Source organism: Periophthalmus magnuspinnatus, chromosome 15, assembly GCF_009829125.3.
Source record: "Periophthalmus magnuspinnatus isolate fPerMag1 chromosome 15, fPerMag1.2.pri, whole genome shotgun sequence".
Classification (NCBI taxonomy): Eukaryota; Metazoa; Chordata; class Actinopteri; order Gobiiformes; family Gobiidae; genus Periophthalmus; species Periophthalmus magnuspinnatus.
This window is the reverse complement of record NC_047140.1, coordinates 24,378,288-24,403,614: the sequence shown is the minus strand read 5'-3', so window position 1 is coordinate 24,403,614 and position 25,327 is coordinate 24,378,288. Positions and strand designations below refer to the sequence as shown.

The 25,327-nt window shown below is 37.9% G+C and overlaps 1 protein-coding gene across 1 annotated transcript in view; it reads left to right on the top strand.

Moving 5' to 3' along the window:
- itga9 (integrin, alpha 9) overlaps window positions 1-25,327 on the top strand; it is a 63,784-nt gene that overhangs the window by 24,282 nt on the left and 14,175 nt on the right. Inside the window, exons 16-18 of the mRNA XM_033979523.2 lie at window positions 18,673-18,825; window positions 20,007-20,083; window positions 20,869-21,016. Coding sequence (XP_033835414.1) covers window positions 18,673-18,825; window positions 20,007-20,083; window positions 20,869-21,016 — 378 coding nt within the window. The remainder of the gene's footprint in view (window positions 1-18,672; window positions 18,826-20,006; window positions 20,084-20,868; window positions 21,017-25,327) is intronic.

Genomic DNA, 25,327 nt, shown 5'->3' with positions numbered 1-25,327 from the left:
TCTGGACAGGTTAAGTTGGTTGAACGAAATATTGTTGTGTTTAGTCAAAGATAACATGGGTGTATTTTTGTCTGTAATTTATAAGTTGTCCATTTAAGTATTTAATGTAAGTCAAGTGCTACTGCTACATGACTTACATTAGACTGAACTCTTCCTTATGTTCACTGTACAAATTACTACAGCTTAGGGGTTCATATGCTTGGACTCTGTAGGTCTTTATATTTCTTTCTTCAAACTCAGTCCACAGAGGTATATTTTACTGTTTATTCTGGGTCATGTGAGTTCATGCCTCTCCCCCGTCCTCAATATAAATCCATTTAGCATTTCAACACTTTGACCTAAACTTGCTGACCGCTCCTGTGGGTGGTCAAGTGAATAATATCTCAGTAGTGACTTCCTGCTTCCTTACACTATATCCGTGGCATCTTTAGTGGAGACACAAACACTCTTGACTCTTACTGGTGTCGCCAATGTCATTTATTATGGTGCACATGTTACTTCAAAGATGAGCTCCCATTTATAGGTCCATTAGTTCAGGACATGATTTATGTTTGTGTGTAGCTGTGTAGTGGAGTTTGGCCTGGAGTTTAAAGAACAATGTGGAGGCTATTAGGTGTGACAGTGCTGCACAGCTGTTGGAAAAAAGCAGCAACTGTTCAATGTAAATATTTTTTTGCTTCCTTAATACACTTTAGCCTCTTTTCCACTGGCATGGTTTGCTTGGGGTCGCCTTGGAGTGGGTCTGTTTGGTTCGACTCACTTTAGCCGATTTGCGTTTCCATGCACTGGGCACACCTCTGGGTCCAGGGCTCTGCTCTGTGAGACTCATGTTTTCATAATAAATAAAATTGAAATCATATTGGAATTATACTCCTAATTATGAGGCTGATGTCAGCGATTCACAAAAAGATGTTTAGCTTGGAGCACTGTGAGACGTGGCTAAAGCTAGCCTAAACACAAACTTCTGCTGGTTTATCATCAGCTTTTGTGCATTTATTTCACTTCTCTGTGCTTGTACTCCACATTTAACCTCTCTTTATGTAATGCATTGGGTTTGGCTCATGTATTATATAATATTATATTTTCAATCTTAATACACGGGTGCCGTGCATCTATAAACAGGAAACAGCTGTTGCATTCGTGCTTTGTTTGGTGACCCATATCAGCTCAACATATTAAGTTGCCATAACTGCAGTTTATCACAGGATCAAGTCAGAGTTTGGTGAGAAATGATTTGCTTATATCTGTTTTTTGCTGTCTTGAGTTTGCGATCACGTTTCTTGTGTAGCCACATCTTAGCTAAAGCGATCCTTACTGTGTTGGCCCCGTCTGTGAGCTAGGTTAGCTAGCTCTAGGGTTCCCTTCCAACCCCTCAAACGGGGCAGTAAAACAATAGATATATACCAATGGGTCGAGCATAATAAACACTGTCCATTACATTCATAATACTAGCATGTTATTTTAGTGCATTCCGGGCACAATATATGGCACAATCTATATGAATGTGGGTAACACAAGAATGTGATATATTGCATGTATACCTGGAATAAATCCAGGAATTTCTGTATTTTATAACAATGATATGAAGCTTTTAGTTCAGCTAAATACTGTATTAGTGTTTCTTTTATCTGCAGCACCCCTCGGGCCAAACTGTTGAAATGAATGAATATTTGTATTATTTGGTCTGGTCTGGCTTTGAATGACATTGTGGTTGTGTAGCAGACATAAGCAGAGGTGAGATTACAACCAAACCCCAAAAGCCACACATGAAGGGGAGGGCTTAAACACAGCTTTACCAGACTGTTTACGGGCAAATATAGTCCTTAAACCGGACAAGCAGACAAAAAGTGAAGGTCTTGTCAGTCTTTGATGACACAGTTCTGGCTCATCGCTCTTAAATGATTTGTCATCTTTGTGTCTTGAACTTAAAAGAATCACCATAATCAGAGGTGATCCTAGTTCAGAGAGAGGGTTGAACCTGCCTGGCCAAATCGTGTCATTTATCTTGCTCAAGTGTCTGCCCACATGAGTTAGTTGTCCCGTTCCTTGAAGAGGTATGCTAATAGAAACCAGCTGGATTGTCCTGGCCGCATCCTCATGTGGGACAGGGGGGCACTGCCTCACCCTCCTGCAGTTAAACCCAGAGGGGAGTCCCAGCAGGGCGCGGGACTGTGCGTAAAACTCAGGCATATGTTGGCTCAGCCTATGGAAAAGCCGTGTTAAAGGGAGGATTGCATAAGTCCTGACATTTCAGAATCACACTCTTGTGGCCATGTGAAATTTGTTTGTTGACTTTGTGAATATAACACGTGTAAAAACTGGGAAAAAACTCTGAACATAAAAGACAAGCAATTGACTATAGGATCACCTCTGATTTGGAAAACTGTTGTTTTGTACAGTTACAAGTTCATTTAAATGCCACAGAAAATGGATTTGAGAGATATAGCAACAAGTATGAAAGACATGATCCTATAAAATAAATGTTATTGTTTTAAATATATTAAAATAGGGATCCACAAAATGACAAAATTATATTTTTTCCTTCATATTGACCAGTTGGAATTCTGGATTGCTCTTTGTTTTGTTTAAAATAAATAAAAATAGCTTTCATAATTAATTTAGTCAAATATCTTTGTCCAAAGTCTGAACTCTGCTTCAAAACACTTATTTTTACTGACAGAGGTTTGTTTGTTGACAGTTTGATTAAAACATCCAAGCTGATCATTGCCAATCAGAAATGCCTGAATTTGAACAAAAACTTCCCTATATTACAGTGTTATAACCAACATGAAACTTTAAAATAAACCAGAAACTAAAAAACTTCACATCTAAAATATACAATTGCGGTAACTTTTGGTTCTTGAAAACATCTTGAAAAGAAAAACAAATGATCTGCCATGATGACATTTCTGTACTTTGTCTCTAATATATAACTGAATTTATAAACCCATGTAATAATACTATCAGAGCACAGAAATACCATACTAAATTTAACCATCTAATCACATTCAGCTCAGCCTGGCCGCACAGACATCGTGTGCTGTGCCATAACTCAGAACACATAGCATAGGAGCTCATAGTTGAAAATACACCATTTTCCAGTTCAGTAATTCCTGCTGAAATTATGCAAGTCTTTTATGTTGATCACTTTAAACATGTTTTCATTGGCATCAACTCACCACATACCAGAGATCCAGATGTTCTTTGTTTGGTTATTTTTAGTTAAATAAGCTGTAGGCTGGCCTTAACTACAGTTGTACCTCACAGTCGGGGAGGTGAATTCTGAGATGATTGATGCGTAATTGCAGAGGAAGGGGCTCTGTGTGTAACATGAAAATAGTGATTTGACTTGAGAGATTCTTCATTTGGTTGTGTTTTACTGAGGAATTTGGTGCTTCAGTGTTTTGATAGCAAGGAGCTGATGGACAGAAACAGCTGGACTTGGAATTATGTGGTGAAGATATATATCAATAAGTTGGACGTACTTCTGGCGTAAACTGAGGGCAGAAGTTAGACCAGGATGACATTCAAAAGGCACTCAAGGTCAATTGGTCATTTAAATTTGCTAATCCAGCCGTGTAAACTAGTACACTGTGCCAATCTCAAACACAAGTCAATTAAGCATCTGACATAAAACTTAAGACAAATTAATTTTAACATTCCTGAGGCAGATGGAAAGTTGAAATAGTTGCTTGGCTCTTATTAATTCAATAATAAATGTAGATGGGGTTAGATGGTTACAGTAGGTTGAAATGCAAAGTACCGGTAAATGTATTGATGTTTATAAGGATTTTTGTTTCCTGTGTTGCTATCAAAATATGCATGCCTACTTGGAAATGTTGTTTTGAATGGCAACAGGGTAATGCAAAATTAGTTTTAACTCTGTCTGAAACACTTTTGGTCTGAAATCTAATGAATATCTTGTATATAATGTATTGCTTAAAGGTCCTATATTACAGTAAATTTACTCTTGTGAGCTTTTATCTGGAGTTATGTTTTGTTTCATTCACACATGTTTGAGTAACACTTTTTCATTAGTCTGTCTATGTCTCCAAAGCTCAAAATGCTCTGTTCCACCTTATGATGTCATTTAGTGGTAGTTTTCAAGTTAACAGTTACATTTTACCTTTTGTTCAGTAGAGATTGCCAATTCCAGTGCTGAAATTATCCAAAAGATTATAATAAATGTGTATGGAGATTAAAACACAGTGGAGCACTTCCTGTATTACCACATGACATCACAAGGTGGAACAAAGTGTTTTCTGTTTGAGAGAAGAACTCAGCCTAAATACGGAGGGTTTGTGTGTTAAACATTTGTGGATGAAACAAAACAACTCCAGGTATGTTTGTGATGAGGAAACAACATTATAACAGAGATCAGAGAGTAGTATAATATGTATTACTACTACAACAAAATCTCTGTTGATTTTCTGTGTTAATAAATAATAAAATAACACATTCTCTTATGCCTTCTACTGTTCATAGACTTGCATGTATGAACAGGCGATGTCTATAGTTACTGCAAAACGTATCACTGCTAAATAAACCAGCACGTGTCGTCTATTTCATAAAATACATTGTCAGCGATATGATTGATTGGTTGCATGACTTTACATTGTTGTCTTCAGTCTATGTTTAGAAGATACTCATTGTATACTCAAACAGGTGCTACATTACTAACATTATATTGTGAATTATCCCTTTGTATAAACTATGGGGCAATCATTATTCTTTATGTCAGGGGCCATTTGCCTGCAGAGCCATATACTTTGATTTACGATTTATTTAACTAAACATGCCAGTTTAAGTCTTCATTGGCTCAGATACTCTAAACTAGTGCGTGTGATAAAAATGCATTGCGTGTTTACATCACAGGGCCATCCATCCGTCGATGTATACAACGTGTGTTTTTATTTTAGGAGGCCCAGTGGAGCGCACGTGAGCCCTGGAATTATGCCAAATAGGCCCCTGTCCATTTGTGGTCATAGCTGGTATTGTGTATCTCTCCTTCGGCACATCTCAGTCTCTTAGGGAGAGCTAAAATAAGCTGCTAATTCCCTGCTGCTAACAGTTGTGTGTTTAATTTAACTCATAAACTCTCTTACTCTACCTTTAGCCGTGGCCTATATTCCACTGTCTATGCATGTGCCCTATGTCATGGCCCACTGACATGTGCACCAAACCACTGGGGCATTAAATGGTCCATCAGCTGCTATTCTGGGACCCCAGTAACAAGCTGGACGTCAGGAAGTTCAGGTTATATATTGACTCCAGTGTTGAGTCTGATATGCTTGGAGTATGTAGGTTATGCACAATTACACAGGAAACAACCACAGATTTAAAGCGGAAATGTTAGCTTTGACTAGTTCTGCAATTCAAAGATTTTGGGAACTAAAATACATGTATCAGAACACAAAAATAGTGCTTTGACATTCTAGGGGAGCATGTTAGTTTATTTGGTAGTTCTTGCTAGTGTTACAGCAAGAGTTGGGAACCTATGGCTCTTTTGTTGACTGCATCTGGCTCTCAGATAAATCTTAGCTGACATTTGTTAACACAATAAGTAATGAATAAATTATACATAAATACAGAATTAATCAAATCAAGTAATTCTCAAAAATAAACAATACTACGGTAAGAAAACCATTTGGCTCCATCTTTATGCGCTGCCTCAACTAACACGATGTCACAGCGCGTGCTGTTTTCCCTCGCACGCTATTGCTCTTAAGGTGATGGTAACATATTTACGTAAAACTTCAATAATGACAATCCTAAGATATTTTCCAAAATCACTATTGATGCAATAAAACAACATATAAATCAAATATTAACATAAAACATCATTTATTAGCATTAAAATATTAACACTCTGAATTTGCATGCATTACCAAACATAAACCAAAACTTGGCTCCTACAGATGTTATTAAAAAAATATATTAATAATACATTCAGAGATTTCTTATACTCTAAAATTGCTGGTCTTGTTTAAAAATTCACACATTTAGTTGTATTCAGATTTTTTAAAATATTGTATGGCTCTCACGGAAATACATTTTAAAATATGTGACTTTTTTTGGCTCTCTCGGCTAAAAAGGTTCCCAACCCCTGTGTTACAGAAAGACGTCTTGTATGAAAATGGTGAACTTTGGCATTGGCTTTGCTTTTTATGCCCACAATGCATTTTCAGTTGTGGATTATAATGACAGAGAGTTGCTGTTTTGCTCAATAACAGTACCTTCTGGATGTAGTTGTCGTTGTAGTTGTCTAGATAAACAAAAGTGGGTAAGTGTTATCTGTTTTGTGTCAGAAAGAACCTGTTTAGTCCTTGTTCTGGAAGTATGACCAATATTTGTGTCTATCCACCCACTCCATTTAAATCCATTAAACTCGCTCTTAATAGTGACAGACAGAAACTACAAGCACCAACTTTCCCAGACTTCCAGTTTCCTTGACGGTGTGAGTTTTTTGCACTGACGTGAAACCGCAGTAATCCATTCTTTCAAATCAAAACAAAGTGTGAAAAGCCTTTACAGTTACTGCTTGACCCACGCCTGCTCCCTCCCTGCGCACTATAACAGGAAGCCCCGGAGAGAAGCGGCGTGCCCTGTATATCTTCATATCCAATAGTCCCCAATAGTTAAACAAAAGTCCCAGTGCTGCAGCCCTAGTCGGCACGTGCTAACTCTCTGACACTGCCTGCTTTGTTTGCCTGCCTACAGTTCAGCTCCCTTGATGCCGTGGACCGGTTTCACTTACCCTAGGCCAAAAGAGCTGATACAATGAAAGTATATAGCTCAGGACGTAATCACAACCAGCTGTCTTGAGTTACACATTGCAAAAAGCCTATTTATAAGGGAATATTTGAGGGGGGAAACTCCACAATAGTAAATTGGCTGGAAAATGCCATTGAGACACCATAATAACTCCAGCTTTGTCTGTAGGTATTGCATTATTACGGGACACAAAAGGAGAGATTTTCAGGTTAATTTTAGCACAGGGTTATGTTTTGGTCAGGATTTCCCTACATGGTCCTGCCAGTTTGAACATTAGACACCGTTTCTTTTGGGTTGTCCCGATACACGGCCAACTTTTGTAGCACTGTAAAACAAACTCACTAGCGACCACTATGAAGCTGTATTAAAATGTAAGTGAAGTAGGCTATAATACATTACACTGGCTCATTAGCCCGAGCTTGTCATTGCAACAGTAAATCTTTCACGGTTAGTCATATCGAAGGGGGAGCGAAGGGTGAGCTGATTTTGATGATTTGTTGACTTTGGCTGTGCGGCATGCTGGGAAAAAATGTTTCCGAAGTCGTCTGGCTGTATTACTGCCACCCCGTGCCACCACAAGGCAACAGAATGGGTGGCCAGCGACAACCACAATTAAAGAGTTTCATTTGCCATGATGTTCTCCACTTCCACTAAGGCATAACAGCAAGCTTTGGGAAACGGCTACTGCATATCACATGGAAACAGGCTTGTAAACAGTAGTATTGGCCTGAAAATTTGCTTTACATTTGATTTGATTTTTTCTGCTTTTCGGCCACGCAACAAATGACATAAATGACATGACGTTTTCTCGTACTGACATGGCATTTATACCCCCATAAATCAATAAAAAATCACACGGTTTATTTAAAGCTGTGATAAACAAAGTAGCACTCGGACTGCACTTCCACACTAGTTTCACTTTTCCTTGTGAAAAAAGCAGTTCTAAAGTTGCATATGTGCCTGAAAATTAATCCATGTAGATATCAAAGGTGTACTCAATGACTTGTGAGAGCTATGGATGATTTAGACAGATTTAAATACCTACTTCCTCCTGCTGCAGTGTGAAAATCAGTTGTCTCGTCTTAAAGGTTACTCAGGTCTCCTTAAATCAATATACAGCATTTCGGCTTTATTATAGTGGTAAACTGATACTTAATACTGAAACACTTCCTCTTATGATCTTTTATTAAAGCAGTTTTATGAGAAAGGAAAACCTTGGTCTTCGTTTTGCTAATGTATCTGGGAAGGACAATGCAGCTGCAATTTCGTCACTTCTTGGCGTCTGCCTCAACAACCTGGCTGCGACCCCTCTCTCATTTCCCAGTCCTTGGCCTATTTGTTAACAGCTACACATAGTTCTGATGGCGCAGAGTCAACATCAAATTCTGTTTCCTGTTCAAAAGACTAGGATCCTCCCCTCACAGGATGTCCCAAATATACAACTCATATTTGTTGATGTCCGGCTCAGACTGTAAACGGCATGTGATAAATTGTGCTCACGTGCAGCAGACAGTTTTTATCAGGCTTTGTCTTCCATCTTCAACATTGCACAGATTTGGTTTGGGGTGACAGAAAGGGCCACAGGAAACATTTGGGCAGCTCCCCAAACAGAATGTCCATAATATAATACAGACAGTTTACATCTGAGGTCTAATTGACATTTCATACTAATAATATATTTTGTATAATCCCTAAATGAATTACAGTTGCATGGTTAATAATGTCATTTAACCACTGCAATAAGAAAGTGTAGTTAGGGTTAGTAGATTTTTTTTTAAATAATTAATTGTGGCAGCTAGCAGATAACAGCTTCCTGTTTATACTTCAAAATTAGAATGTTATGGGAAATCGATTTGTCAAAGTAACAATCTGGGATCAAGTAGGTCTTTAGCTGTTTGTTTTAGCTCAAAAATAGCTTCGCCCTTTGTCATTATTGACCAGACAGGATGATAGTCGAGACTGCAGAAGTACAGGACATCTCTCAGAACTTTTTAAGACTTAGAATGAAGATGATATAAACTCAATAAACTCAAAGCTTAATAAATTTGTCACTATAAGGATTTGAATTTCTGCTTCTCCAGTCTTCTTCCTTATATGGTCATGCGTTTCCAGTCCTCCTGTTGTTGAACTCAGTCATTCATATCGACCTTTGTCACACTTCAGCACTAATGGGTTAATGCCAGATTGATGGGGCGAGTGGGGCCAGTAGAAAGTCACCCAAACTTTCCAGAACCCCCATAGTTATCAATGCTTGCCTTTGTCATAACATTGTGAAATGTTTCAAAAAGCATAATACTGCATGTGTTTCAAATGTATAGGCAATGATAGAGCCATATTGCTAATGTTTAGTTGTTGAAGTAGTAGTAAGTAGTAGAGAAAGTAGTAGAAGTAATAGCAGCAGCAACAGTATTCCTACTATAAGTACATTTAAGATGTGTGGTTGCAACAGTAGTGGAAGCCATTTTGTCCCACTTTTGTACTAGAATTTACGCTTTTTTTCATAGGTATATATATTTCAGTTATCTAATTGGGATCAAATTTATTTTCCTTCAGAGTAAAGTGAAGTAACAAAGACAAATTGAAATGGGTACATAAGAAAATGTCTACATTTGTTGAGAATAAATAGTAATATAACAAAATAAAATGTCTGGCTGGTCAGAATGATCTCAAACACAGTACAGATAGAAAACAGGATGTTTAGAGAAGTCGATGGAGCAGTGTGACCTGAGGCAGGAGTCGAACTTGGGTTGCTCCTCACATGTGATGCAGAATGCGAGACACAACAATGACATATAGAGTCACATGTTTGACATAGGAATAATATACAGTACAACTTACCCTGAGAGCATGAGGTCATTCATTTGCTTTTACAATATTATTGAGCTTGAAAATGGGGGTTCAAATGATTAAAAAGTACTTAAATTTAAACTTGTAGCTCATCTTACAATGTTATAGTCATTTCAGGGGAGTGAAGCACATTAATGAATTTGAATTGTCTGCTGTAGTAAGAGCAGTAAAATAATATCGCGATGTGGGGGAGTAGTTTGGAAGGAACTGGCATTGAGTGTGCACATCTGTTTATTTATAATCTCCTGGATGCATTTCAAGCACAGATATGATACTACTGCGGCTATAGTTAGCACTGGCATCGAATCAAACTGTTGAAGAGTGTAGTAAAAATAACCCAGCGAAGATTTTGGGTACGCACGAGACCTAAACTTCCAACGAAGTTCTTTTTTCTGAGTCTTTATAAATCCCAGCTGTGGTTTAACTGTCCGAGGGTCAAATGGTGAATGCCTTCTTCATGATGCGTGAGAGCTCGTAAAGTTTCCTGCAATTTGTGTTTACGCAAAGGCTGTTTTAAAAAGCTATAAATTCAGCACACCTTGGATTATCAGATGTATGAGAGGTGTACAGTTTGTTTTTATCGGCTTCAACTTTCTTCCAGATTAAACTCAAAACATTAATGAATGTAATTAGATGTTTGAGCAAACCATTATAAAACTGAAATGTATATTTATAATTGCATTAAAGGTGCACTAGGTAACATTTCTGATGGGGAATCCGCCACATATTTATGGAGACTGCTTTGTTACACTGTGGCATTAACTTATCTTATCACTTATCTGCCCTGCATTGTATCAGTTACAGCTGTTTTTTATTGCTAAAATGTTTAAATAATATGCATTCTGTCTGTGAGCAGGGTTGCCTCCCCACTGATCTGACCAGTAACTTAGCCTGATTGTGTCATCTGCTTGTCTGCATGGAGATATTAAATTTAATGCCATCCTGTGGAACATCCTAGGAAACACACCAGAAAAGTGACATAGTGCTTCTTTAACTGTGCATGATTTGAAGAAAGACACTAATTTATGTACAAACATTTAAGCCAATGATCATAAAAGGTTTAGGTTTATGTAAAGACTTGATGTACTTTAACTCCACACACAGCCTAATTTAATGTAAAGTATCCATGCATCTGTAAAGGTGTGAGTGAACTGTATACTGTGTGAAAGCTAACGCTGTATTTACTGATGTTTATCTGTAAAACAGCCATACCATGACGGCACACCTGGTCCATGTTTGGCGGTGATGGCTCTCCAATGTTTTCAGCAGGAAATATGCGTTTGCTCACGGGACATATTACAACACAGGCCCGTATCTCTCCTCAAAGCTCGAATCTACTTGATTTACAATTTTACAAAAAACAGAAGCTACAACTTGGACCATGTAAAGTCATGGGAGCTATTTTTAAGGACACTGATATTTTCGAAAGGACTGATAATAATAGAGAGTCAACATGTGCAAAGTGTTACAACATGACACATAGTACGGTAAACTTTGAACTTGTGCCTGGACGCTACAGGTCATCAGCCTATTTTCTGGGAATAGGGTGCTCAAAGAATGTGTGATTCATGTCATGGAAGTATTGGGTGAAGATCTAAGTACAACAATGAACATATTAACTTCTGTTTAAAAATGTGCACTTTTGTTCTGACACAGAGGTAGTCATCAATATCTGTTTATTGTATTACAAAGGTTGGGCTGTTCTCTTGACCGGTTGGAATGTATTGTGGTGCTTCATTCCCATATGGTTTTAATTGTTGGATTTTCAATGCTGCATGTGGGGAAAAAGTAGCCCCATAGCCTATAAATAAAATTGCTCATTGGAATAATAGAACCAAGTCTATTTGCATATCTTGGTTTCTTTAATCTTTCTGCGGGCTCCTGTTGTGTACAGAAAACCTACTTATCTTTTTTTTTTTTTTTTCATAATCAAGCGGCAGCCCTAAACAATGTAATAATACAAAATGTTAAAAAGACATGAACTTTTCCTGTTACAACATTTCCTTGGTTGAACATCAAAGCAGCAGACAAATTTGGATTAGATTAGATGTCCAATTTTCATAATCCCTTGATACTAGAGATCTGAGCCCTCCATGGGAGTTGTATTCATCATTATGCAATATGATGCAGTGAACCAAAGATATTGTCTCATGTTAGTGGTGATAGTATTAACAATCGGCCCTTGTAAAACATTTATTTTATGATATTTATCGCATCAAATTAGAGTAAAGACTTGAAATCGAAATTCTGCTTTGTCAAACTGCACTGACTAGGCCTGGGATAGGATTGAAATCTGGTGTCATGATTATAATGGCCAAATTAGTTATCACAATAATGATTAAAGTTGCTGACAGTTTACACATGAAACTTATTCATAACATTTTTAAACAATTTATATATAATTGTTTGTCATCATTGAAAACTACAATCTAGAGGAGAACACCATGGAAGATCAAGGTCACCTACAGTCATTTGGGGACCCGGGGCAAGAAGCCTCACATGGGCCCATGTGGACAATATACAAATGTAATTTTTACCCTCCAGTAGCACAAGTGAATAGAAAGAGAGTTCAATTCTGGGTCCCTATGGCCCTGCACATTCTGGTGATATACTGGGGATTATCTTTGTTGGCAATTATCACAATTATCACAAAACACGTTCCTTTTTATTACAATAAACTGCATCATTGTTTATTGTCCCATCTCTACCACTGACATTTACATATGCATTCTCATCTCTCCAAGCACAGCTACTATACCACTATTGACTACCAATAAAACATAGAGTCTGCAGATCAGTATATCTGCATGAAATTATCTGATTGTATTTTCTTATATATTTGCACTTAACATTTGTGAGGGAGTTTATCTTTCTCATCTAATCACAGTGGAAACAAAAACAAATGCAAGTAAATTCACATCAACCACAAGCTGATAAGGTTTAACGCACTCAAATAGAGAATAGAGAGAAAGAGCATGGGAATTGCAAGATATGTGATTACATCTTCCTTACCAACATCCGCCAAAAATGTCAAATTCACATGGCATTAAACATCACATAAAATATCTTCTGTATCTTCTGTACTACTATTAATGTAATGTTTTATTGAATCATAGATCACTCAAGATAATAACTATCCAGAAACCAAGGAAATAAGTGTAACCAGCTTGAAGTAATACAAATGTTACCTCATATAGCAAGATAGGTGTTAGGATAGGTGATATTGGTGTTATTGTTTATATTTCTGACTGTTAGACACTTTTATTGCCATTTACCTCTTTTTCTGCTATAATTTGTCATATTTAACCTATACAGATGTTCATTAAAGAGCAGCTATTACTGTATGTTCTGATCTATGTTATAATGTTGTTTCCTCATCACAAACAGACCTGGAGTTGTGATTTGTTTCATTCACACAGGCTTAACACACAAACCCTGCATATTTAAGTTCTTTTCTTGAACTGAAAAAAACTGTTCTGTCTTTCTCTATATACATAGCAGTGAATACCATATGCTGAAAATATTTCTATAAATATCTTACATTTGCAGGTCATTTCCCTTATGTCCTAGCATATACATAACTTTGACGCTATCCATCACTTAACAGAGGCTATTTTCCATTTAGGCCTAATTTCTCAAAAGTTTATCTGTTGAATGAAACCGGTGCAAGGAGCCGTGCATGTAGTATACATCTATTGACCTAAAAAGGAGTGTTTATAATGCATGACATTTTCCCCAAGAGTTAACACTTAAGTTCTCTCGTGTGCAGATTTAAGCATTGTGATTTTGTGGTTTGGGCAACGAAACAAGCCTTAGTGCCAAGTCAAGATCTGAGACAGCTTTGACGTCAGCTTGCCCTCTCCCTCCTATAACCCGCATATTAGTACAGAGGGCTGCACAATGGGACCACTTGGTAGGACTCCATGTTTCTGATCATTTTAACATGTGTGTCATGTGTGAAAGTGGAGCGAGTAAAGTCATTCATAAAGTCTACAGTTTATACTCCCAAAACTCGAAGTCATAGCTGTCATGTCTGAATTAGCAATGAAGAAACAAAATGTAGACGTAGGAGTACACTGTTTGTCGTATTATTTTAGTAAAGTAATAGTCACATTATGTCATAGGTCTACGCTTGAAAAGGTTATGAGAAGTCTGGCTGTTTTATATTCAGTAATCTTTTAGGGGTTTCCCGAGTAGCTGACGTTCAACAGCTTTCTAGATTCAGTCAGTGTATTAAGATGCCATATGATTGTGCCTTATTAGCTGCTAAAATGTCACATAAGTTAAATGTTATGGTTTTTTTAAACAAAATTATTCTGTTGTTTAATTTGATCACATTAGACCACTGAATTGGACCTTTTTTATCTATGCAGAATAAGTTTTTTTCTCTTATAATACTGTAATGATATTTTGTGTTTAGTTCAGCGTTGACATCTTTTCTTGGTCTTGTAAATGTTTATGTGTTGTTGTTAATGTAAGTACTTTTGTATGTTACTTTTGGTTCCTATGCCTATCATCAGTGACTGGTCTGTTTTGGGAGACTGTCTCTAGAAGTTGAGACTGCTACTGTTTTGCTCTTGTTTTGGCGTCTGTTACAGCCTACAGTAGCTCTTGTGTTCAGAAAATAGACAACCAAAAGAAATTTGGCATGTTTCCTTATGCCAGAACGCTAGAATACCATCTATAGAAATTTAAGATCATTTATACTACTAACTGCTATGTAAGGAAACACTTTGTTTGGTTGCCATTTTTCTGATAATAACATGTGTGAAAGAGCCTTGAGCGAAAACGCTGTTAAGTCATTCATAAAGTAGCAGTTCACAAAACTCAAAAGGCACCGCTGTCATATAGAAAGCCTAAAACGGAAATGTTAGGGAATAAATAGCCACTTAGGTAGGAGCTAGTCTCAACCGTGTAAAATAAATAGCTCCTAAGTGAGGACCCAGCACATTACCTGGTCTTAAGGGAGACATTTTCACAGGTGGGGGTTCGTTTCCCACTTGTTTTGTTTCCAAACACAATGGCAAACTCTAATGTTGCTTCCTGCTAGTTTACTATTTGGATATGCATAAAGGGAGCAGGGTTTTTTGGCACCAAGTGTGTTGTAAAAAAAGAAAAAAGAAAAAAAAAAGTGCAACACGCAACAAGTTTTGTGCTGTAGCAGAGAATTTAAGGTTTCCAATGTGGCAACTTGTGAAAAACAGTTGCTTTCTGTTGGCTGTGTTGGCTTTTCTGTGCTATACCTCAAGCCTTTAATAAGATATGGAGTCAGTTTGGACCATATTTTCTTCAATAAAAATAAGTAATGAAATGTTAAAGCCATAGATGTAAAGAACCATTATCTGCCATGTTTTACTATTCTGTTGGAAATTTCAGCAGCTTATTCATTAACTTTTTTTTTTTTTTTTTAAGCATCAATACAGATAAATAATTTCTGTTTTGTATTTTCTCTTTTCAGCCCAAATGCTCCCCTCTTTTATTGTTCAATGAATATACTTAAAACGCCAAACAAAAGAGAATATATTAAGTTTTATATATGCATAGGTTTCTGCATAGATTTTCTGAGCACTTAACTATTCTCTTTCAGAGCATTTTGCAGCTAAAACAAAATTAAAACAAATTTAAATTGACGACTTCCATTATACTTAACGATTATAACGATATAGCCTGCTTAAACTTAATTCTGTAGTTCCTCACTCCTCTGTAGCCTCTCCTGGTATTATTTGTTGTTTACATCCTTAGCAACAAATAGCAACAATCTGTCAGGCCACCGCATTCAGAGCACTGGAGTCTGAATAAAGAGATTATCTCAAATAGCATCAGTGCCCACCCTGTGATTTCCTTTTAAATAAGTGCTAACAGTAGCAAGCTTTGAGTGTAGACTGATTTGCAATGACAAAGAACTGTATGTAGGGCTGTTGTTGAGTTCCTTTCTTCAAAATGGTGCTGGGAAGTAGTTAGCTTAAGTGGTTGTCCTTTTTAGCAGCAGTTCAATAACCTTTCTGTTCCATAAATATCGAAATTAAAAACAGGATCAAAAGGTGTCTGTGTGACAGATGGAAACTCGGGTGGAGTTACTGGACGTAATGGTCAAGCATAATAAAGGACTGGCCAAAGGGTTAGCAAACATCCTCTTGCACTCGCTCCATACTTTTAAGCTCTTTATTAGTCTGGTACATTCTAAAGTTAACATGACAGATCTTTCTTTAAAGCCCCACTGTGCAACTTTTTAGCTCCTGAAAGGTACGTGTTGTTGCTTTAAAAACTACTCAGTGCCAAAAGGATGTAGTTCATGTACTGTTTCAAATGCAGAGATTCAAAAAATCTGAGTTGACAGAAAGTATATTTTAATATAATGCAGTATAAATCCTAGAAAAAGACTAAAGATAATCCAGTTATATACAACTGGGGTTTCTGTTGTTTGTAAAGATTTATAACATATATTTAAAATGGACTTTCTTTCTTGTGAAATGTTACTGGAACTACAGATTCTCACCATTCAAACAGCTTCCCCCAAAATAGCGCATAACTCACATTTTATTTTGCATTTCTTTAAAGTAATCTTGCGATCCATGACATTCTGTTCCCAGTTCCTCACGAAAACAGCTGATAAGACGTCGCTGGAGTTCAGACCCTGAACTCCCAGGGGGTCAGTTCACTCAGGGGCTAGTGGACAGGGGTTGTTTGAAGCCTTTAATGAATGTGAGGAGCCGAGCCCATGCCACTGCACTAAAATATAGCAGCCCTTGTTGAACACTGACTACTACAATGTCCGTGTGTGTCCCTGCTGAGCACAAATAGGATAAACACTAGGTGTAAATGTCAGATCATCCGTGCACTATGAACTCTGGGTAATAGAGTTAACCTCTGTAGGCCTATTACTGACCAGCCTCATTAAGGGCACAGGCGAATTAGAGGTGTCATTTCCTTGTTAACTGAACAGTGGACGGTGCCCGGCTTTACTCTATAAAAGTGGTGGAGAAAAGATGAGGAAACACACTTTGGAGAGAAACTAGTCATGAAAAACAGTTATAAAGTTGAATATAATATAATACAATAGACTCCATATAGCTTACATTTAGAATCTGACCCAACAATTTAAACAACAAAATGCAAACTTTGACACTAGCAACATGTTTAATCCTTGGTTTATGTTTTTATTCTGTATTAAGTAAAAGCTAAAAGTAAAATCTGTCAACTGGACAAAAAGTTGTAGGAATGAACAGATTGACAGTTGGCAGATTTTACTTTTGGTTTTTACTATGGATCAGATCACAGACTTCTGTATTAAGATTATTTAGTTCATTAAAATCTAACTTATAAATATTTGAGAACCACTAAGACGCAAGTTTGCTATTTTATTTGTCATGAGTCGGTTAATAGTGCTGATTTAGCTTCTATGTTTGCATAGAAAGCAATAAATATTAGTGTCTACACCAGCAGAGCAGCAGCGTTATCTCTTCACTGCATCATTTCCCCGATGAGCCCAAATCTCGTGTTTTGATCCGCGTCCTGTCCAAACGTCGTCCACTTCCTGTCCTCCCTGAGCTGATGACACGGGTGCGATCTCCACCGAAACGCCTCCTGTCTGTTTAATGGCCGGCCGAGGGAAAGAGGATGGGCGTGTGAACCCAAACTGATAATGTGATAGAGGAGTGAAAGTTGGCTCTAATGGATAACACAGACAACCTGGTTTGTTGACATTGTGGGTTTGGCTCCATTCGACATCAGTGCATGAAAAGGATGCAGGTTGTCCATAAAGATTGTGTTAACCTCCAAAGTTAGGCCTGTAACCTCTGGGCTGCTTTCAAAGAGTGGAGTGTATCAGGAGTGGATAGCAAAAGGCTGTACAAACAAATATATCATAGCAAGATTAACCAGTGTATTCATGTGTCAGCGTAGTAGTACTAAACAATTAAAACTGGTGTTACCTTCAACAGTCTTGCTCCGGATTGGCTGTTTTATACTCACGGTCGGGATTCCAAATGTGGAACTGGGCTCCAAATTCACCCCTGTAACTGCTAGCCTCGATGCGCTTCATTTGACTGTAGCCGAATACTATGAGTGACGTCACATTCACTTAGTCCACTTTTTTATACACTTTTTTTTTAGCCCTTACTTTGTCAGATTTTTGTCCATTGGTCGTGCTATAGACCTGCTTTAGACAATGTTTAGTCCTAGTTTTAGAAGAGTTTTTAAAATGTTTACTTTCTGGGCGAGAGCAATAATTTTGGGGTACGTCAGTAGTTGATAGCACAAGTACTGAGTGAACTGTAAAAGCTGTTCCTCCATGTATATTTCAGTTCAGAGTACTAATGAAGATGTGAGCCCTCATTTTGTTTTCATTCCGGTCTGCGTTGTTTCCAAATCTGAAGCCAATTCAAACACTTTTTATAGACATAGATTAAGCCGCCAGAAACGCGAAGAGCTGATTCTCTCAGAGGCGATGCCAGCAGCGTTTGCCCCTAAAACGTCTAAAAGATGAATTGATCAGGAAGAAATCTGCCTTAATGAACTTGTCACATGAACCTACTACACTGGGCTTATTCACCAAGTACATTCAGATACCATAAGATTAATGCTCAATTGCCGTAGGGGTTAAATTAGCCCCAATAGCTTTGTGTATTTGACAAAGGCATGCATTCATAAATACAGTAATGTTATAACTTCTATTTAGGAGGACTATAGAAACCTTATTAAGCTGGTTTATTATTACCAGCCCCAAGCACGGGTGTACTGAGAAAGAGGCATCAATAAAAGCATTAGCCATTAAAACCTGGGTTAAATGAATGCAAATCACTGCACCTATTTTCTGTTCTGACCCCAGTATTGAAAAGGGGAGGGAAGACAGATAGGAGAATTACTGTGACAGACATAGTTCTTAAAACACAACTAGATTTAGCGGTAGATTGAAATTGGTGCTAGAAAAAGCTTTGGAGTGCATCTTGACAGTAGCGTAAATGGGCCATAAACAACAAACAAATGTACTTTAGTGACATTGGATATTTTCTTATTGAATTCAAATGATGTCGTTGTTTGCTCTCTCTACAGAAAGATGTGAAGGATGTGTTCACGGCCATCTCGTTTGAAGCGGCGTACAGTTTGGGGCGCCATGTTGTCTCCGGACATCAGGACAAAGACCTGCCCTCACTCACTCCTGTTCTGAGATGGAGGAAAGGGAACAAAATAGCTGCAAAGAATGAGGTAAGATGTTAATTTATTTTAGAGTATATATAGGTATCACTAGTAAGTAAGTAAACTTTATTTGTATAGTACTTTTCATAAAACATTTACATTTCACTTGTCACAGTTAAGCAGACTTACAGATCTGTAGAATGTCCTATTTCTAGAATAAGGTTGTGGGTGCAATTCCCAGGATGCCCCACTGACACATTATTGGCGTGTGCATACAAAAAATTATAACGATCTGCCCACATATTCCCTGGGGTAGGCTGACATAAGTGTGGCTGGCAATCAGTGCTTACTATAGCCCTTCCAACTATCACCAATCCCTCACACACCACATTTATACGTGGAAAAGGACACGACAGCCTTTCTCCATCACCAGAAAATAAATGTATGTATCTAAATGATCTCTAGATAGAATTTCTCAACCTTTTTTTTGTAACTTCCCATTGGATAAAGGGCTTAAGCCTCCTGCCAAATGAGACCCCAAACATGCACACTCAATTAATGACCCCAGCAGCCTTTGTATGAAAGAAAAGCATTCCATCAATACCTTGACATTATTACATTTAGCCAAAGAAAAATCACATTCTTGTTATCACTTGTGTATATTTTCAGCCAATACACAATCTGACACAGTTCATTTCCTTGGTTGATTGGTTTTGAAAATGAATCCTACCCCACACCTCTCAGATGCAGCGATGGCATGTCGTCTCTCTGACCACAAAAGGCATAACGGAAATGGCCCAAATTGAGGTTGTAATGATTCGGTGTTCCTTACCAGCTTATTATTGTCTATGTTCGCTTTTCTTGAGACGTATCCAAGAGACTGATTCATTTATTTTCATTTGCAACCACCTCTAACCTGCCCCACATGTGTTTCCCTATACTGTCTGCAGTCCTACTGAAAAACGCAAGGATTTGTGTCTTTCAGCGCCTGCGAGTAATCTATCTAAAAATCATCAAAGTCACATTGGTCTTTTCGGCTTGACTCGAATTTCCTGTGAGATTTAACCTAAAACCAAAGAGTGCCATGATTAAAAGATAGATCAGAAAGTTTCAAATGTATAGGCTTCCACGGTTACAGTACACTCTGCTGGTCCAACAAAAGCACAACACTGCCCCCTAGACTAAATACTCCGTCAATGTGTGAGTGCATGAGGTCATATAAACTTTGCCAATCTCTTCTTTGTTTTCAGACTTATTTTGAGAAGAACTGCTTGTCTGATGATTGTGCTGCGGACTTGAGACTTCACGGGAAAATGTACCTCTCTGGGTAAGGCTTGCGTTGTGTATATTAGAATACAGTCTGGATCCTGGTCTGAAGAAGCCGGCTGACGTCATAGGCCATGTGGGTGTGGGGAGCAGAGGAATGACGCATGCTTGGAGGATATCCATATGTTTTTCCATTCGTAGGGAGTTACCTCTATATTTTACATTTGAACAGTTAGCGAAACTCCCTGTCCTCTTCACTAAAAGCATGTCAAATTAAAATTCAGCCCAAGCCAGGAGTTTTTATAACATCATGAGCACTTGACATGTACTATATATAGCCTGTTAACGCTATGTGCTATACTGACATTTTTCTCTCAACAGCTTTATTAACTTTTCAGCTAAAGCAAAGGTGAACTACAGTAGCTTGTCTGGTAAATTCAACAGAGATTAACCCTAGGTCCTCAAGTTCATAACCTGCTTTGGTTCAGTGTGATGAAGCTGCTTTCACACATCAAAATGAGAGAGAAATGGGACTGAACCTGGAACTAAACCAGGACTAAACTAACGCCAAACCAGGACCAAACCAGAGCTAGACTAGGATCAAAGCAAGATTTGTGACCGCAGCCCGAGTTGCTCTAACCCATTTTCCAAGGCCTCATGTTTTGGCCTGTTTAATCTGGCAGTTAAAACTTTATTGTCCCACAAAGATCATTGCATTCAACCTATTGTTTATTAAGTGCAGCTGAGAAATCTTTTTCACTTGTTATTATATTCTACCTTTTCTAATATATTTTATCAGTGTCTCACATAAAAAAGTGTACTTATATATTCCTTGTATTTCTATAGAGTCCATATTAGGCCCCATTTAGCCCTGGGAGGAGTGAGGAACATCTCTTTGAATCTGACCATTGCTAACATGGGAGACGACGCATACGACACCAACATTTACTTTAACTTCTCCAGAGAGGTTTTCTACATCAACTTCTGGCAAAAGGTCAGTCACTCCTCAAGTATCCAGTGTTTGTTTAGGAACTCAATGTTTATTTCCCAGTTCTGTGTGCTCGTTTGTATGTGTTTGTATGAGATACTTATCCATAACCTCTATGTACAGAAGCATTGCTAATACAGTACTCTTCATGCTATAACTAGTGCTTTTCCCACCAAGTAACACTTCCAAAAATATTTGACTTTGAAATATACAGAATTCAACAGACTGAAATTAGGATTTGTAATGAGGGCAAAACCATGCCTAAACTGGGACTAAATTGTAACTAAACCAGAACAGTAAACCAGTACAAATTCTAGGTTAAAATACTTCTACTTTAAAGGTAACGTAACTTTCAATCTATCTGTCTGTCTTCATGGAGAGGACTGAAATGTTCCACAGTATGGCATTTAATGTACCTATCGTGCATCTATTTTGTTACAGATGTTTCTTTTGTTGAAATATAACTTGAAAACATGCATCCTTACTGTGAGTGGGGTCACCTCACCACAGATCTGACCAGGCCGAGTGATGTCATTTACTTTGTCCCAACTTTTTTGGTGTTACCCACACCTGACCCACTTCATTCTGTAGTGACCCATCGTTGCAGTAAAATGCATTAGTACATGCTTTATACTCCCAATATTTTACATTCTTTGTTGGGAGCGACATTTTTCTTGTAAGATGATGGCTGCAGTGTCATTGCAGACTAAACAATGAAACTCAGAAAAGGCAACGTTTCAGATAAGGATTAACTGGGCTTTTTAGATGATACAGTGAAGTTTTGTGAGAGGAACAGGAGGTCACAGCTGCCACAGACCCACCATCTCAACAGCATGTGCCATAATACCAGACTTATGGACCATTGAGAATGCATTTGCTGTGTAAAAGGAAAGCTCCCATGATAATACTATTGGAGGAATGGGATTATGATTTGATTTGTACACTCTTTGATCTCTTATGGGTGAGATTTTCCATGACAACACACAACTGCACTGTTAAGAACTTATAAAACAACTTCTAAACTTTTAAAACATGAACTCGTCCCCAGTAATTTATTAGGGAAAAATATGTTAATGTAATCATAATAGTATGTAATGAAAAACCTACTGTGTGATTAGATCTTTGTGGCAACTGCTAGTGAAAAAGGGAGTAGCCAAATGATTGAATTCATAATCATAGATGAGTATACACTTAAGTTTTGAGCTATAGTATCTTGTTCACAAGGGCCTATTTCCAGCCGCAAAGCAGTGCCAGGGATTAATGTTGCATGGAAAACAGGCCAAATGAGCTAAGAGTGTTGTGGTTATTTTAGAGCTAATGTCCGGCTTTATTCATTTGTTAAAGAGGCTAAGAGGTCTCAATGATGCCATAGGTCAATACCCTTTCAAAAGCTTTCGGGGACACCATCTATCTCCGAGTGCATCTCCTCATAATAGACCTCAAGCATACATTTTCTGCCCCTGTGATGGATAACACAATCTCTATAATGCACATAAGCGGTGACATGGCTCAACCTTCCCAAACAGAGATGCAATTGAATTAAACTGCGGTTGCGCTCTGGGCCAATATTAGGAGAAAATAGCATTTGGTTTCACAGCTAATCCAATGAACCCAGCTGACATTAAGTATCAGGTTTCCAAGAGTCACACAGCCTCATTTAGTCCAGGAACCTAATAACTTGGTGTGGTCCGCTGCACTAGGGCAACAGGAAGGTATGTAGAGATGACAAAGAGGCCACTGGTTGGACTTACTGCTGCATGCTTCTTAATGCATTTCTTATTACCGAAGGTGCTGATGTGAACCTATTTTCAAAGGTTAAGGCTCACTCGCATTTCAGCCCTGCAGTGTTTTCTTCAAGCTTGAACCTCTATTGAGTTTATTTTTACAATAGTATAGGTGAGGCACGGGGTCAGTTTCTTAACAAATTTAACTTTTGTTTGTGTTTTTGTTTGTTTAGGTTTATAGGACATCATTACTTTTGCAAAGTATGGCCAATGCTTTTTGAGTGTTCTACTTTTTGCAATCTTGTTCGTTTACATTGTTAGATCTATAATTGTCTGCATGTGTCTCAAAGCATGACTACAAGGCCTTTAAGGCATATTTATAGATTGCTGCTATTAGCTCACTGTTGTTTTTGCAGCAGTAACATGCAGCAAGCCTTGGAGGTGAATTGGTTTCTGGAGCAGAGCCTTTACTCCCAGGAGAATCAGCAAACAAGCCTGGCTCCTGTGTTTTTTATCTTCAAATGTTTTAAGTGGTCAGCTGAAAGACCTGCAGCAGCCATTGTTTCAGTCCTTTTCTTGTACACAGAGGACACAAACTGCAAAGGGCTTAAGTAATTGGATTTTATGTTTGAGTTTTATTTGCAATTAAAAGATTCTGTACTTAATTTTAAAAGTGTACTGATAACTAATTGCATATTTTGTATTTATTTAGTTACATGTGTCTTTATTACTAAAAATAGCCTCTATATACTGTAGCGTTTTTGTGTAAGGAAACAGATGGAATTTCTTCTGGTTGTTTATTTTCTGAACACAAGGGCTGCTGTAGGCTGTAACCCACATCAAAACAAGAGCAAAACAACACCAATCTCAACTCTCTAGAGCCAGTTTCCAAACAGACCAGTAACAGACAAACAGAAACTTCACATCAACTTGTCGGCATAGCAACCATACATATACAAAAGCACTTGCATTAACAACAACACAGACAGTTTGAACTAAACACAGAATATCAGATCATTACAATACCTTGAAAAACATGCATTCTTACTGTGAGTGTGGTCACCTCTCCACTGATCTGACCTGCAACTTTGCTGAAATCACTTGTCTCCATAGTGACATACTGTGGAATATTTGATGTAAAGCAATAACATATCCATGGGGACGAGCAAGGGGCAGATGCTCCACTAGAAAAGTGACATAGGGCATCTTTAATTCCTCTTTAGCTGATAAAGTGTTGGCATTCCTCTGCTGATAGAGAATCTTATGAACAATTACAAACTCTAAGGTGAGACACAGGAGACATACTAAGCCTCCTGTGTATTGTCACCACAGCAGTGCAGTGATACTTAATGGACTTGCCACTTGTTAAAACACTACCATTTGTTTGGGAGACCAGGGAAAGTAAGCAAGCGTGAGAGGGTGAAGAAGTGCTGGACAAACAGCCTGTGGAGGCTGTATACAGGGGGGCACCATATGAGAAAAACATAGAGTAACTATGGTGAATTGATACCTGTAATAACAAGATAACTGGTAATAGTTTAGTTATTAAAAATAGATGTATCATGTGGTAATCTCTGATGAAAAAAGTCACTTTTAAAGCATAACAAAGACTAATAATAACTAAATTGGAAAACTTAACCAGCAATAAACTGATACTTAACCACAAAATAAATTAGGGTAAAATATGACAAAGCCAAGTTTAAAATAACTAAACAAAGAATGATCAGAAAGTAACAACATTATCAGGTAGTATGTAATATTTGTGTTTCTGCATCCATTTCATATTTTTAAATCTTTATTGTAGGAAAAAGGTATTGTACACATCTTTATCAATGGGACAAGCATAAAATCATTGTAAGAAATTGACATTTTGGATTATGACAACTAATTTGCAATAACCTGTTTTGCCCTACCCCAAACCCACACCGTATGTGGGGGTGTCCTGTTCTCTCTCAAGGGTGGCTGTAGGTGGGTGATGGGTAAACAGTCACTTCCCTATCCTGTCCAGTCCCATGGGACAGTCTTGTTTGAAAAGCAGCACAGTGGGATACAGGAAATAGTGTGAATTCCAACATGGCCGCCACAGGATCATGTCACCTCAGAGCGATGCTTCATTTGAAGGGGCAGGTCTAGAATTAATGAGGATGTGGGTACAACCCCAAAGATAGATCTGCTGAGTCAAGGAAAGTTGTGAATTGATTTATGGCCCGGGTGGAATAGCCCCCCAAAAATAGATACAAATTCAAATGAAGGGTGTTAATCTAATCTTCAAGGTGGTTTAATTATTAACACTTCAGTGGAAGGAAAGCAGCAGAATGGCAGCCAACACGTGTCAGGGAATAACACCAAAGAGGGCTGGCGATTAGAAATTATTTCAATAATGGAGTATTTTGATAAATATCATAAGTGCAAGATAAAGATACTCAAGTAATTTCATTCCCACTGACTTTTCTGATTTATGACTTATAAATATGCCAGCCCCCTCAGCTCTTAACACTTTCCCTTTATCACACTTGGATAAGAATCATAAACATGAGCAAAAATTTGGCATGTTCGATGGACTTTCTTCTGACTTGCCAAATGGGATCATCAG